The 16,772-nt window shown below is 45.2% G+C and overlaps 1 protein-coding gene across 1 annotated transcript in view; it reads right to left on the bottom strand.

The window, feature by feature from the left end:
- Positions 1-16,772, bottom strand: part of LOC143288616 (uncharacterized) — a 61,237-nt gene that overhangs the window by 37,019 nt on the left and 7,446 nt on the right. The window contains 7 exon segments of the mRNA XM_076597271.1: positions 1,163-1,370; positions 4,198-4,433; positions 4,886-5,249; positions 6,322-6,472; positions 7,634-7,897; positions 9,552-9,701; positions 11,895-12,019. Coding sequence (XP_076453386.1) covers positions 1,163-1,370; positions 4,198-4,433; positions 4,886-5,249; positions 6,322-6,472; positions 7,634-7,897; positions 9,552-9,701; positions 11,895-12,019 — 1,498 coding nt within the window.

Below are 16,772 nucleotides of genomic sequence, written 5' to 3'. Positions count from 1 at the left end.
GAAAGAGCTGGTCCAACAACGTCAAGGAATGGACCAAAATGACGATGCCAGATCTCCTCACGACAGCTGCCAACAGAACGGCGTGGCGAGCTATGACATCTTCCTCATGTCCCCCCAACGACCCCAGCGGTCGAGGGAATGAGTGAGTGAGTGAGTGAGACCCTTTATCTGCTGGCACGGAGGTCTCTTGAATACTGCCCCAGGACAGCACCTTCAGTTCTACACTACGAGAGGACAATGTCCCAGAATCACGGTTTGAGTGTGCGTGCCATGCCAGCTGACAGGGCCAGCCAGTACCGTGTCTGACTCTTCTGGTGACCGGTCGCTTACTTCACAGCTCTTGTCATTCTGTTGATGCAAAATTTTTATTCACGGTCTGCCTGTGAGTGATTTCAGTTTAAATTAATTTCCTTTATAGGAATACCCGTTGTTTTGATACAGCGTGAAGTCTATCAAAGTGTGTTATCTGTGTAATTGTTCAGTTCTTTCTGTCTGTCTGTCTGTCTGTCTCTCTCTCTCTCTCTTTCTCTATCCTTTCTCTCTCTCTCTCTCTCTCTCTCTCTCTCTCTCTCTCACACACACACACACACACACACACACACACACACACACACACACACACACTGGTCATCAAAAACGAAAACGGAAGTCACGTGAAGATTTTTGTTTTGAATCTCTCTCTCTCTCTCTCTCTCTCTCTCTCTCTCTCTCTCTCTCTCTCTCTCTGTGTGTGTGTGTGTGTGTGTATGTGTGTGTGTGTGTGTGTGTGTGTGTGTGTGTGTGTTTAAAATTTTATCGTTACTTTTCTGTGTTAATTTCACTTGAATCATTCATGTGTAGCATTCATGCTAGGGTTTTGTTGTTTTTCCCTTGGTGTGTGTATGTGTGTGTGTGTGTGTGTGTGTGTGTGTGTGTGTGTGTGTGTGTGTGTGTGTGTTACTCGCTTCCGTTCCGTATAGATGTGAGCGATGTTGTGTCTCTCAGTTTGACGCTGTGTTATACTCGAACATTATACATGTATTAAGTATTCAGTATAACTACATTTATATGCTTACATGTTTGTGTGTCTCTTAGAACAACGGCAGATGTGTAAGTCGGCCAAAGTGCTAATATCTTCACCGTTGGAAAATAAAGATTCATTCATTCATTCATTCTCTCTCACCTCAAACTTGGTGATCCCAACGACGTTGTCCGTCCCGCGGACTGGCAGAACGCCAGAGGTCTGGTCGTAGTTCCCGGTGATCTCCCGGCCAAGGTCCGCGTTGACCTTCTGCAGTAGGTTGTTGCTGTACATCTCGCTGTTGTGGAAGCGGCCCTTCCAGTCGACACACAGAGGCTTGGAGACGTCTGTCTGCCATTGGTTGTTGGTCCTGTGTTTGTGTGAAACGATATAGAAATTATTTTTGTGTATTTTGTATTTTTGTATTTCTTTTTATCACAACAGATTTCTCAGTGTGAAATTCGGGCTGCTCTCCCCAGGGAGAGCGCGTTGCTACACTACAGGGCCACCCATTTTTTTGTATTTTTTCCTGCGTGCAGTTTTATTTGTTTTCCCTATTGAAATGAATTTTTCTACAGAATTTTGCCAGGGACAACCCTTTTGTTGCCGTGGGTTCTTTTAAGTGCGTTAAGTGCATGCTGCACACGGGACCTCGGTTTATCGTCTCATCCGAATGACTAGCGTCCAGACCACCACTCAAGGTCTAGTGAAGGGCGAGAAAATATCAGCGGCTGAGTCGTGATTCGAACCAGCGCGTTCAGATTCTCTTGCTTGCTAGGCGGGTACGTTACCTCTGGCCATCACTCCACATCACTCCATATCTTTTCTTGATTTTCTTTCTTTTTTTCTTTTTTTTAAACAGCAGATTTGGTGTAGCGTGTATGGTTCAGACGCCTCCATGAAACAGAAAAGCTGAACACTGGAACTATTCTTCATTCATTTCCGACATGGACAGGCAAATGGGGGCGGCCGGACAACTTTGGGCTTAGAGCCGACTGACAGCTGCCTTTATTATGCGCTCATCATTCGTTTCCCGTGTCATTCAATCAGAATTCAGCCCCACACTACTCTTCACACACACACACACACACGCGCGCGCGCGCGCGCGCACGCACGCACGCACACACACACACACACACACACACACACACACACACACACTCACTCACTCACTCATGTAACATCTATAAATGTGAACAGTTAAAACCATATTTGCCTATGTCGTTTACAAAATCTGCTGTTCCATCTGCTTCTATTAGAAATGTCTTATATGATAATCAACATGTGTTTGAAATAGTTCAGTGTTTAATTTGGAGCCCAGTTGGCTCTTTGTTGTGATTCTACTGGTTGAATAGTTAGTTTATTTTATTTCGTTTATATTCTTCTTACTTTTTTTTAATTGTTATTATCATTATCGTTATTATTATTATTATTATTATTGTTATTATTATTATTTTCATGTTAATTGAGGAGAGAGGAACAGGGAATGTAGTGATGATTAAAGGCATGGGTGGGGTGGGGGAGAAAATGGATTTTCGTCTAAAATCACAAATGTCGATAGACATTAAGCAAAAGAACGAACACACATGTAACTGGTTGGACAGGGTTCTCTCACCACATCAGTCCAGGTTCTTTTCAAGTCTTTGTTGAGGACTGGGAACGTGTCGGACTATGGGGAAGGTAACGGGAATGCGAGGGGTTAAAGGGCAAGGGACTGTACACGTACACGAAGGAAAACAAGTAGATAAGTTCCCCTATCAGGTTGACAGAGGCCCACACACAACGCTGTTGCCTTTTCCCAATTTCCAGCTAACTGAGATCTGATGAATTTACCGTTACTGGTTCCATAAGGAAAGGTAGGAGAACTCACTTCGTAAAAAAACATATCAAGATACTGCACGTCCATCCTGCATGAATGGTATTTTGCACGTGAAGTAATCAAGCTAAAGCTAACAGGGACATGAACATGCACACGCGCGCGCACGCACACACAAGTTTCAAGTTTCAAGTTTTAATTATCCTTTCACTCCTATTGGAGTATGGAGGATTACTGCAAAATACTCATTTTCGTGCCCATAACAAACATTTCCAAATACACAACAATGTCACATAAAGTTGAGAAAACACAAATGTCTTTTAAATCCAAAAGTATAACTAGGCAACATTTGCAAATCTAATCATCTTACTTACAGTTAAAATGACTTTTTTGCCTCCTTTGAGCATATTACAAAAATTAAAAACCGATTTTGGAGACAAATATTTTTTAGGAACATATCTATTTCGTAACTGATCATAATTGGGACATTCCATTATAAAATGAAACTCATCACCAATCACAGACATGTTACAAACCTTACAAAATCGTAACTCTCGTGGTATGCCTTTGTGTCTCCCTGTTTCTATTTCCAGCTTATGATTACTACTTCGAAATCTGAAGAAGCTGATAACATAATTATCAGGCATTTGACTTATATACTTTTCTCTACCAAATCCACTTTTGAAATTTCGATAAAACAAACATTTACTACTCGCCTCTAGAGCATGTCTCCATAGATTTTGAAAACTCACACACACACACACACACACACTCTCTCTCTCTCTCTCTCTCTCTCTCTTTCTGTCTCTCTCTATCTATCTATCTATCTATCTCTATCTCAGTGGGGCGAAGATTACAATTTCACCCAGTTTCACACATACAAACACACACGCGCGTGCTAGTTATCTGTGCAAATCAGTTCGTGTCGAACACATCTGGGCGTCGGTCGCTTGCATCACAGCTCGCGTCACTCTTATAGGGGTAGAACTCTGACGATTAAACAGGTAAGTCTCGTTTAATATATAGTCATATATTCCTTGGCGGACACGTTGTTACCACTAGACTACCAATTCACATGAATTAACTCTCTCCATACGAACGGCGAAAGAGACGACGTTAACAGCGTTTCATCCCAATTACCATCATCAAAATATTGCAAGCAGAAGGCTCTTATACTGAAGAGGTGAATGTTGACAAAGAATACCACAATTCTGACGACGGAAGCTAAAGGTTGGGTCATTCAGACACCCACTGGACATCCGAGGGGTCTGTGTAGAGGAGAAGAGAGGACTGGCCGTACTGAGTGAGTTAAGCTAACAAGCTACAAGCAGACAAATTGACTGACAAACTGACGGACGGACAGAGAGTCAGACAGACCTACCGAGGGTCAGCGTGAAGCACCGTCAGACTGGCAGAGGGCAGGAGGTCCACGGAGGACGAGTTGTCCAGCAGCACAAGACGTCTGGCGTAAGCCACGTTGCCTGCCACGTCGTGCACCTCCAGAAGCAGGGCGAACATGCGGGCCTGGTGTTGCTGGGGCAACGTGACCTGGACCCGGTATGGCCCCCCTCCTCTGCTGGCTGGCCACTCTTGAGTCAGATCAGGCAGAGCCCCGTGCTGAACAACACACACACACACACACACGCACGCACACACACACACACACACACACACACACACACACACACGCACGCGCACGCACACACACACACACACACACACACACACACTTCCTTGATATTCAGGATTTCTGGTTCTGGGCACACACAGGTTTGCTGACTCAGAATCGAGCATTATAAGAAAAAGATGATGATGATGGGGGCGGTGATATGATGGTGCATGTATGTATGTATGCATGCATGTATGTATGTATGTATGTGCAATTGTATAATTTTGTATCTATGGTGGTGTATTTTTCTCAGCCACTCAAATAGGGGTATGGCTTTTCTGAATGAATACCCGACGAATCTGAGTTGTTCACACACACACACACACACACACACACACACACACACACACACACACACACACACACACACACTAACACGACGTTCCCATCATGACCTAACCTGCACGGACAAAGACCGCTGTCCGACATCCACGCCGTGAACTTCCAGACGGAAATGAACCAGTCCTGACGCCGACCTGTAGCTTCCACCCGACGGGGTGGGGTCCGTCCACCCGTCCACGGTGACCTCCACGTGGCGCGAGCGGGAAAGCCGGGTGGACAGCGCCAGGGGTTGCAGCAGAGAGGTGCAGGACCCAGTGGTGTGCGGGGTGGACGTGCAGTGGGCGGGCTTGGCGTCGTCAAACAGGAAACAGACGTCCCTCGTTGCGTAGGTCTGCGGGAAGGTTTCAGTGCCGTAGTGGTTCCCGCTGCTGTCCTTCAGCTTGTAGTAGCCCCCGGCGGTGGCCGTCATTCTGGCGCACAGCCTGTCGGAATTGATGACCACGTGTGACTCATAATGATTATTAGGACGTTTGTCAGGCTGGTTCATGTCAGTGATAACGTGACTCACAGAGTAGGAAGTGGCTGGTAAGACCCACAATGTAGGGAGTGATCAGTGAAACTCACAATAGTATGGTCAGACTCACAATGTGACTGGTGAGACTCACAATGTAGGAGTGATTAGTAAGGCTCACGATGTTGGGAGTGATTGGTAAGACTCACAATGTAGGAGTTATTGGTAAGACTCACAATGTTGAGGGTGATTGGTAAGACTTACAATGTACGGAGTAACCGGTAAAACTCACAATGTCGGGACTAACTGGTAAGACTCACAACGTAGGGAGTGATTGGTAAGACTCACAATGTAGGGAATGATTGGTAAGACTCACAATGTAGGAGTGATTGGTAAGACTCACAATGTAGGAGTGATTGGTAAGACTCACAATGTAGGGAGTGATTCGTAAGACTCACAATGTAGGGGTGATTGGTAAGACTCACAATGTAGGGAGTGATTCGTAAGACTCACAATGTTGGGATTGATTGGTAAGACTCACAATGTAGGGAATGATTGGTAAGACTCACAATGTAGGAGTGATTGGTAAGACTCACAATGTAGGGAGTGATTCGTAAGACTCACAATGTAGGGGTGATTGGTAAGACTCACAATGTAGGGAGTGACTGGTAAGACTCACAATGTAGGGGGTGATTGGTAAGACTCACAATGTAGGGAATGACTGGTAAGACTCACAATGTAGGGAATGATTGGTAAGACTCACAATGTAGGAAATGACTGGTAAGACTCACAATGTAGGGGTGATTGGTAAGACTCACAATGTTGGGGTTGATTGGTAAGACTCACAATGTCGAGAATGATTGGTAAGACTCACAATGTAGGAGTGATTGGTAAGACTCACATTGTAGGGGGTAATTGGTAAGACTTACAAGGTAGGATGTATGTACGTATGCTGCTGTGTTTTTATCTCATCCAATTCAAATGGGGGCGTATGGCCTTTCTGAATCGAAATGAATACCCGAGTCCGAAGCCAGGACACTGACCTGTCGCCGTTCTTCAGGCTGTACTGCGGTAAGATGAGGGTGTCCTCACAGTCGTGCAGGTTCCCACCAATCACAGGGCTCATGGTACTGACGCTTTGTTGACACACTGGTCGTCCACTCAACTCTTTATGCGTCACTGTCGATTCTGATCCTGCCAAACATTTTTCTCGAGGGTAGTGTTATGTATTGGATGGGGTTGGGGTGGGGGCTGGGGCGGAGACTTTGGGGGTGGTGTTGGGGGCGTGGGGGAGACAAGATAGATAGATAGATAGATGGATAGAGAGATAAAATATAGATAGATAGATAGACAGATAGATAGATAGATAGACTGCCAAACAGATAGATAGATTGTCACACACACAGAAGATAGATAGATAGATAGATATACTGCCAAACAGATAACAGATACATACATACACACATTAACTGACTGACTGACTGACGAACGGACGGACGGACGGACAGACAAACAGATAGATAGAAAGATTAATAGGGAAAAGAGAGACAGACAGACAGACAGACAGAGACAGATTGACACAGACATACGGACGGCCAGAGCTAGAGATGGAGAAGGGAAGGGGAGGTGGAGGGGGGTCGGAGACAGAGAGGTAGACGGACAGACAAAGACACAGAAGACAGACAGATAGACAGACAGATAAACAGACAGACAGACGAAAAGAGGCCAAGCAACAGAGAGCCTGGGACAGCAAAATGTTCTTTTCTTGGCAATGAATTTGTTATTTTGATTTGGGGATGTGTGTGTGTGTGTGTGTGTGTGTGTGTGTGTCTGTGTCTGTGTCTGTGTGTGTATCTGTGTGTGTGTGTCTGTGTCTGTGAAATGGGACGTGTGTGGTGTATTGGTACACAAGCAAGTGTATTAATTTTGTGTGTAAAAGTGTGAAACAGCTATGCAATTTCTTCTTCTTTTTTATACCAACCCTTGCCATCCTCGTTTCTTTCATTTTATCAGTATTTTCAAATTATTCACTCGTTCGTTCATTCACTGTGTTTATTCCATTTCGTTTTATGATAATGTTTTACAGAAATCTAGGGTTGGCTCCCAAGGATGATAATGATAATAATAATAATGATATTGGTGTTGATGATGATGATGATGATGATGATAAAACATAAATCAATTCATAAAACGTCTTTCCATGCAAAACATACTCAACTGCGCAGTACTATGTAAATACCAACGTTTAAAACATGCATTTAAACACTAAAATGAAAAAAAATAATTGATAGGATTAATAGTGTATATTTTCCGGTCACCACACTTTAACAGAAAAACAAACAAACCAACACTGACCTCCACTGGGTGCCACCTTGACCACAGAGATGTTGGCACCGACAATGCCGATCTTGGTCTCAGAAACATGCGACACATAGGAACCAAAGTCTTTCTGGAAGTCGGATTTGAGAACGAATGACAGTTGTGCAGGCTTGGTGTTGACGTATTCGTCCCGTTGGCTGCTGCAATCCGTCTTCGGGCCAGCATGGGTAGAGCTGGTGCTGTGTCCTTGACTGTCTTTCACCGACACCCGACACGTGTTCAGATCCGGTTTCGTGTACCCTGGTGAGTCAGAAATGACACATGTATAAAAACAAACTAGTAGTAGTAGGCCTCCTTCGGTCATGGCTGACCATGTCTGATTGGGCTGTCTGCTTGGACCAAGCAGCGTCGCCTGTGACTGTAGAGACCGATGCGAGAGAGACAGTTTCTGTCGCAGCGGTCACATGTGTAAGCTGATGCTGATCTGTTGGCAAGGTGTTTGTGAATGGATGGACGGATATAAGCCTGGGCAATGTGATATGGAAGACAGGCTGTTGCCCATGCAGCTTGTCCCCCCTCTCCACTTCGCTGTCAGATCCAAAGGAACAGTAAGGCTGTGCCAACGCGGCTGCAGGAGCTGCCGGAAAGTGACAAAGTTTGCATTCCAACCGCCTTAGGGGCCCCGCACCGGATTTTCTGTCACGGTTTACTCCCTTAGCTAGGTGACCGCAGGTAGCTCTCCAGAGCTGGCGCCCTTTGATAGGTCATTTAATTCCACCAGGGTGTCTAGCCACCCTCCTCACCATCCTCCTGAGAGGACTGGTGGGGGTGCTGGTTTAGTCGCCAGCAATTCGACCCTGTGACAGGTAGTACTGGGATCCAGGTTACCAGTAGCAGATATATCTATCTGACCTGACGCAAAAAACAAACTATCAAACAAACTAAAGCCAACAAGTGTGTTTGACAGTCACTCGTGTCCGACTGATGATGGAGTCTCCCGTCGGACCGACGGATGAGTAGGCAGGCAGGCTTATCTGTCGGTGTGCGTCCTCATATGGGAGAAGAGGCCGATTCTGGATGCGCAGCACTTCCCACAGGTATTGCAAGGGAAAACGTCTCCAGACGTTGAGCCCTGCTTCCTTTGCTCACGCTCCTTCGCTCACGTGTCCGGGCAGATGGGGAGCAAAGAAAAGAAAAAAAAGAGAAAGAAACGTTCACGGTAATTCAGGAACAACTGTGATTTGACTGTTCACGTCTTGTTACTGTTGTTGTTACCGATTGCAGTTGTTTTGCGTCTCGTGTGTGTGTGTGTGTGTGTGTGTGTGTGTGTGTGTGTGTGTGTGTGTGTGTGTGTGTGTGTGTGTGTGTGTGTGTGTGTGTGTGCAACGAGTGTGGTGTGCTCCATGCATGCACGCACACATACATACATATTCGTGTGAGTGAGTGAGTGAGCGCGCGCCCGCGACGCGACAACGACAATGAACACCTGCGCGCTCCTGCATTGGCTATGTGGAACCCAAACAAACAAACAAACAAACAAACAAACAAAAACCGCACGCACAGAAGCACACACAAACTCTTTTTCTCTCCTTCAACACGCACACACACACACACACACACACACACACGCGCGCGCATCCATCTCTCTCTCTCTCTCTCACGAACACAAACTCTGTCTGTCTGTCTGTCTGTCTGTCTCTCTTCCTCTCTCTCTCGCTCTTTGTTTATAGACATGAATATAGATATAAATAACAGCATATCTAGATACATATCTATCTGCATATATATATATATATATTTATATATATATATATATATATATATATATATATATATATATATATATATATATATATATATATATATACATCTGTATACACACACACACACACACATATATATATATATATATATATATATATCTGTGGTGTGTGTGTGTTATTGCATTTCTTACATCGGCAGCGCTTTCTCCAAAACACGGCCTTGCCGTAAGTGTCGTCACGGATTGACTCCCTGTTGAAGCCGTCCCTGCACCGACAGTTGGAGGCCAGGTTGGAGGCACAGTCACCAGGCCAGCAGTGGTTTGGGTTCCATGAGCATACGCCTGTAACGACGAACGTGTAACGTGAGCACGCTGTTTGTAACGGCTATGTCGCATGAGGACACGCCTGTAACGCATGAGCACGCGCATGTAACAACGCGTAACACGTGCTCACGAGCTTGTAAAACCATGTCACATGAGCACACGCTTGTAAGAACGCGTAACATGTGCTCAGGCGCTTGTAAAACCATGTAACATGAGCACGCGCTTGTAACACCCACGTAACATGAGCATATGTCTGTAACACCATGTAGCATTAGTACACGCTTGTAACACCATTTAGCGTGAGCACGCACTTGTAACACCATGTAACATGAGCACACGTCTGAAACACCATGTAACATGACTACACGTCTGAAACACCATGTAACATGAGTACACGTCTGAAACACCATGTAACATGAGCACGCTGTTTGTAACACCATGTAGCGTGAGCACACGCCTGTAACACATGAGTACACGCTTGTAACACCACGTAACATAAGCCCACGCTTGTAACAACGCGTAACATGTGCTCACGCGCTGGTAAAAACCATGTAACACGAGCATGCGCTTGTAACACCACGTAACACGAGCACACAAGTCTGTCTTACCATGTGGCATGAGTACATGCTTGTAACACCACGTAACACGAGCACACAAGTCTGTCTTACCATGTGGCATGAGTACATGCTTGTAACACCATGTAACGTTAACAGACGCCTTCAACACCATGTAACATGAGCACGAGCTTGTAACGTGTAGCGTGAGCACACGTCTGTAACACCATATAACGTGAGCACACGCCTGTAACAACGTGTAGCATGTAACAACGCGTAACACGAGCATGCGCTTGTAACACCATGATGTAAAATGAGCACACGCCTGTAACACCATGTAACATGAGCACACGCCTGTAACACCATGTAACATGCACATACCTGCAACGTCATGGAGCAAGCGCAGATGCTCATTACACCATGTAACGTGAACAGACGCCTGTAACACCATGTAACACGAACACACACACCTGTAATATCACGTTGATGCATGTAACATCATGCATCCAAGCGCCGACGCCGGTAACGTCATGTAACGTATGACTTGCGTAACAAGAGCAGACGTCTGTAACGTAATGTTACAGGTGACATGTAACATTTAACAAGAGAAGACGCTTGTAACATCGTGCAATATTAACACCTCGTCACGTGCACACTTGCCTGTAACATCATGTAACATGAGCGGACATTTAACATACGCACATGGTTGTAACGCTATGGAACGTAAACACGTCTGCATCATCATGTAACTTGGGACAGGTAAGAAGGATTACATTATGGAATTGTGGGTGTCATGTTGTTGGGGTTTTGGTTGATGATTTTTTGGTTGGTTGTTTGTGGGTTGTTGTTTTTTGTTTGTTTGTTTGTTTGTTTTGGGGGTTTTTTGTTGTTGTTTTTTTGGGGGGTGGAGGGGGTATTATTGGGTTTTTTGGGGGGAGAGGGGTGGGGTGGGGGTTTGGGGGTTTGGTTGGTTTTTTTTGTTTGTTTGTTTGTTTGTTTGTTGTTGTTGTTGTTGCTGCTGCTGCTGATTTTGCAGTTTATTTTATAAATTGTTTTATGTTCATTTGTCATATGCATTTAAAAAAAAAATTTTACTTATGTATTTATTTTTTTATATTTTTTTAAATTCTATTTCATTTTATTTTTTTATAATTATTGTCATTTTATTTTAATTTAGTTGTTGGTTTGTTTTTTGTTGTTGTTGTTTTTGGTTTTTTTTGTTTGGTTTTTTCTCAAGGCCTGACTAAGCGCATTGGGTTATGCTGCTGGTCAGGCATCTGCTTGGCAGATGTGGTGTAGCGTATATGGATTTGACCGAACGCAGTGATGCCTCCTTTAACTTCTGATATTGATACTGATATTTGTCATATGCCTAACGATCATGAAACAAAAACGAAGTTACAAAATATAAAAAAAATAAATAAATAAAATAACGAAAAAAAAAACCCGAAACAAAGCAAAACAACAACCACACACACACGCGCACACACACACACTAACATACTCACACGCACGCATACAGAGAGAGAGAGAGAGAGAGAGAGAGAAATAAATAGACGCAGCGAAGAAACCTGCTGTGTATGATAAATATTATACTAATCATGGTTGCTCTGGTTGCGTACCTTTTCCCCTGTTGATATACTAATTATATACACACCTTTCACTCTGATGTTGACTTTGCAGGTCTCATCTCCAAAGTTGTTATTGAATCCGTAATAACCTTCGGGAAAGCAGTCACCTGGTTTGACGCTAACGACGTTGGTCCAGTGAAGCTTGCTTGCGCTTGAGAAAGGATTCAGTGATTGAGTGATTGGTAGTTTTGTGGCATGATAGAATACAAGATTCATGACATGACATGACATAATTAGTGTGTGTGTGTGTGTGTGTGTGTGTGTGTGTGTGTGTGTGTGTGTCGGTGTGCGACAGACACTACAGACAGAGACAGACACTACAGACAGACACTACAGACAGAGACAGACACTACAGACAGACACTACAGACAGAGACAGACACTACAGACAGACACTACAGACAGAGACAGACACTACAGACAGAGACAGACACTACAGACAGACACTACAGACAGAGACAGACACTACAGACAGACACTACAGACAGAGACAGACACTACAGACAGACACTACAGACAGACACTACAGACAGAGACAGACACTACAGACAGACACTACAGACAGAGACAGACACTACAGACAGACACTACAGACAGAGACAGACACTACAGACAGACACTACAGACAGACACTACAGACAGAGACAGACACTACAGACAGACACTACAGACAGAGACAGACACTACAGACAGACACTACAGACAGAGACAGACACTACAGACAGAGACAGACACTACAGACAGACACTACAGACAGACACTACAGACAGAGACAGACACTACAGACAGACACTACAGACAGAGACAGACACTACAGACAGACACTACAGACAGACACTACAGACAGAGACAGACACTACAGACAGACACTACAGACAGAGACAGACACTACAGACAGAGACAGACACTACAGACACTACAGACAGACACTACAGACAGAGACAGACACTACAGACAGACACTACAGACAGAGACAGACACTACAGACAGAGACAGACACTACAGACAGAGACAGACACTACAGACAGACACTACAGACAGAGACAGACACTACAGACAGAGACAGACACTACAGACAGACACTACAGACAGAGACAGACACTACAGACAGACACTGCAGACAGAGACAGACACTACAGACAGACACTACAGACAGAGACAGACAGACACTACAGACAGACACTACAGACAGACACCACAGACAGAGACAGACACCACAGACAGAGACAGACACTACAGACAGAGACAGACAGACACTACAGACAGACACTACAGACAGACACTACAGACAGAGACAGACACTACAGACAGACACTACAGACAGAGACAGACACTACAGACAGAGACAGACACTACAGACAGACACTACAGACAGAGACAGACACTACAGACAGACACTACAGACAGAGACAGACACTACAGACAGACACTACAGACAGACACTACAGACAGACACTACAGACAGAGACAGACACTACAGACAGACACTACAGACAGAGACAGACACTACAGACAGAGACAGACACTACAGACAGACACTACAGACAGACACTACAGACAGAGACAGACACTACAGACAGACACTACAGACAGACACTACAGACAGAGACAGACACTACAGACAGACACTACAGACAGAGACAGACACTACAGACAGAGACAGACAGACACTACAGACAGAGACAGACACTACAGACAGACACTACAGACAGACACTACAGACAGACACTACAGACAGAGACAGACACTACAGACAGACACTACAGACAAAGACAGACACTACAGACAGAGACAGACACTACAGACAGACAATACAGACAGACACTACAGACAGAGACAGACACTACAGACAGACACTACAGACAGAGACAGACACTACAGACAGACACTACAGAGACAGACACTACAGACAGAGACAGACACTACAGACAGACACTACAGACAGAGACAGACACAACAGACAGAGACAGACACTACAGACAGAGACTACAGACAGAGACAGACACTACAGACAGACACTACAGACAGACACTACAGACAGACACTACAGACAGACACTACAGACAGAGACAGACACTACAGACAGACACTACAGACAGACACTACAGACAGAGACAGACACTACAGACAGACACTACAGACAGAGACAGACACTACAGACAGACACTACAGACAGAGACAGACAGACACTACAGACAGAGACAGACACTACAGACAGACACTACAGACAGAGACAGACACTACAGACAGACACTACAGACAGAGACAGACAGACACTACAGACAGAGACAGACACTACAGACAGACACTACAGACACAGACAGACACTACAGACAGACACTACAGACAGACACTACAGAGACAGACACTACAGAGACAGACACTACAGACAGACACTACAGACACACTACAGACAGAGACAGACACTACAGACAGACACTACAGAGACAGACACTACAGAGACAGACACTACAGACAGACACTACAGACACACTACAGACAGAGACAGACACTACAGACAGACACTACAGAGACAGACACTACAGAGACAGACACTACAGACAGACACTACAGACACACTACAGACAGAGACAGACACTACAGACAGACACTACAGACACTACAGACAGACACTACAGACAGAGACAGACACTACAGACACAGACAGACAGACACTACAGACAGAGACAGACACTACAGACAGAGACTACAGACAGAGACAGACACTACAGACAGACACTACAGACAGAGACAGGCACTACAGACAGACACTACAGAGACAGACACTACAGAGACAGACACTACAGACAGACACTACAGACACACTACAGACAGAGACAGACACTACAGACAGACACTACAGACACTACAGACAGACACTACAGACAGAGACAGACACTACAGACACAGACAGACAGACACTACAGACAGAGACAGACACTACAGACAGAGACTACAGACAGAGACAGACACTACAGACAGACACTACAGACAGAGACAGGCACTACAGACAGACACTACAGACAGACACTACAGAGACAGACACTACAGACAGATACTACAGACACACTACAGACAGAGACAGACACTACAGACAGACACTACAGACAGACACTACAGAGACAGACACTACAGACAGACACTACAGACACACTACAGACAGAGACAGACACTACAGACAGACACTACAGACACTACAGACAGACACTCAGACAGACACTACAGACAGAGACAGACACTACAGACAGACACACGACAGACACTACAGACAGAGACAGACACTACAGACAGACACTACAGACAGAGACAGGACACTACAGACAGACACTACAGACAGACACTACAGACAGAGACAGACTACAGACAGACACTACAGACAGACACTACAGACAGAGACAGACACTACAGACAGACACTACAGACACGACAGACACTACAGACAGACACTACAGACACACTACAGACAGAGACAGACACTACAGACAGACACTACAGACACTACAGACAGACACTACAGACAGAGACAGACACTACAGACAGAGACAGACACTACAGACAGACACTACAGACAGACACTACAGACAGAGACAGACACTACAGACAGACACTACAGACAGAGACAGACACTACAGACAGACACTACAGACACTACAGACAGACACTACAGACACTACAGACAGACACTACAGACAGACAAAGACAGACACTACAGACAGAGACAGACACTACAGACAGACAGAGACAGACACTACAGACAGAGACAGACAGACACTACAGACAGACACTACAGACAGACACTACAGACAACAGAGACAGACACTACAGACAGAGACAGACACTACAGACAGACAGAGACAGACACTACAGACACTACAGACAGACACTACAGACAGAGACAGACACTACAGACAGACACTACAGACAGACACTACAGACAGAGACAGACACTACAGACACTACAGACAGACAGAGACAGACACTACAGACAGACAGAGACAGACACTACAGACACTACAGACAGACACTACAGACAGAGACAGACACTACAGACAGACAGAGACAGACACTACAGACAGAGACAGACACTACAGACAGACACTACAGACAGACAGACAACAGAGACCGACACTACAGAACAGAGACAGACACTACAGACAGACACTAAGACAGACACTACAGACAGAGCCAGACACTACAGAGCACTACCGACAGAGACAGACATACTGACTGAGACAGACACTACAGACCAGAACAGAAGAGACAGACACTACAGACAGAGGACAGCCTACATGCAGACAAGGACACTACAGACAGAGACTGACACTACAGACAGGACACTTAGACAGTACAGAGTCAGACACTACAGACTGAGACGAATACAGCAGACAGCGACAGACACTACCAGAAGGACACTACTACAGAACAGACACTACAGACAGAGGGAAGACACTACATGACAGATCAGAGACAGACACTACAGACAGAGAACAGACACTACAGACAGACACTACAGACAGGACACTACAACAGAGACAGACACTACAGACCAGACAGAGACAGACACTACAGACAGAGACAGACACTACAGACAGGACACTACAGTACAGACAGAGACAACCACTACAGACGAGACAGACACTAAGACAGACACTACAGGAGAAGACACTACAGACAGAGGACAGTACACTACAGACAGACACTACAGAACAGACAGAGACAGCCACTACAGACAGAGACAGACACTACAGACAGACAGAGACAGACACTACAGACAGACACTACAGACAGACACTACAGACAGAGACAGACACTACAGACAGACAGAGACAGACACTACAGACAGAGACAGACACTACAGACAGACACTACAGACAGACACTACAGACAGACACTACAGACAGAGAC

This window comes from Babylonia areolata, chromosome 12, assembly GCF_041734735.1.
Source record: "Babylonia areolata isolate BAREFJ2019XMU chromosome 12, ASM4173473v1, whole genome shotgun sequence".
Lineage (NCBI taxonomy): Eukaryota > Metazoa > Mollusca > Gastropoda > Neogastropoda > Buccinidae > Babylonia > Babylonia areolata.
The sequence above is the reverse complement of the archived record's forward strand: the minus strand, read 5'-3'. Positions and strand labels throughout refer to the sequence as shown.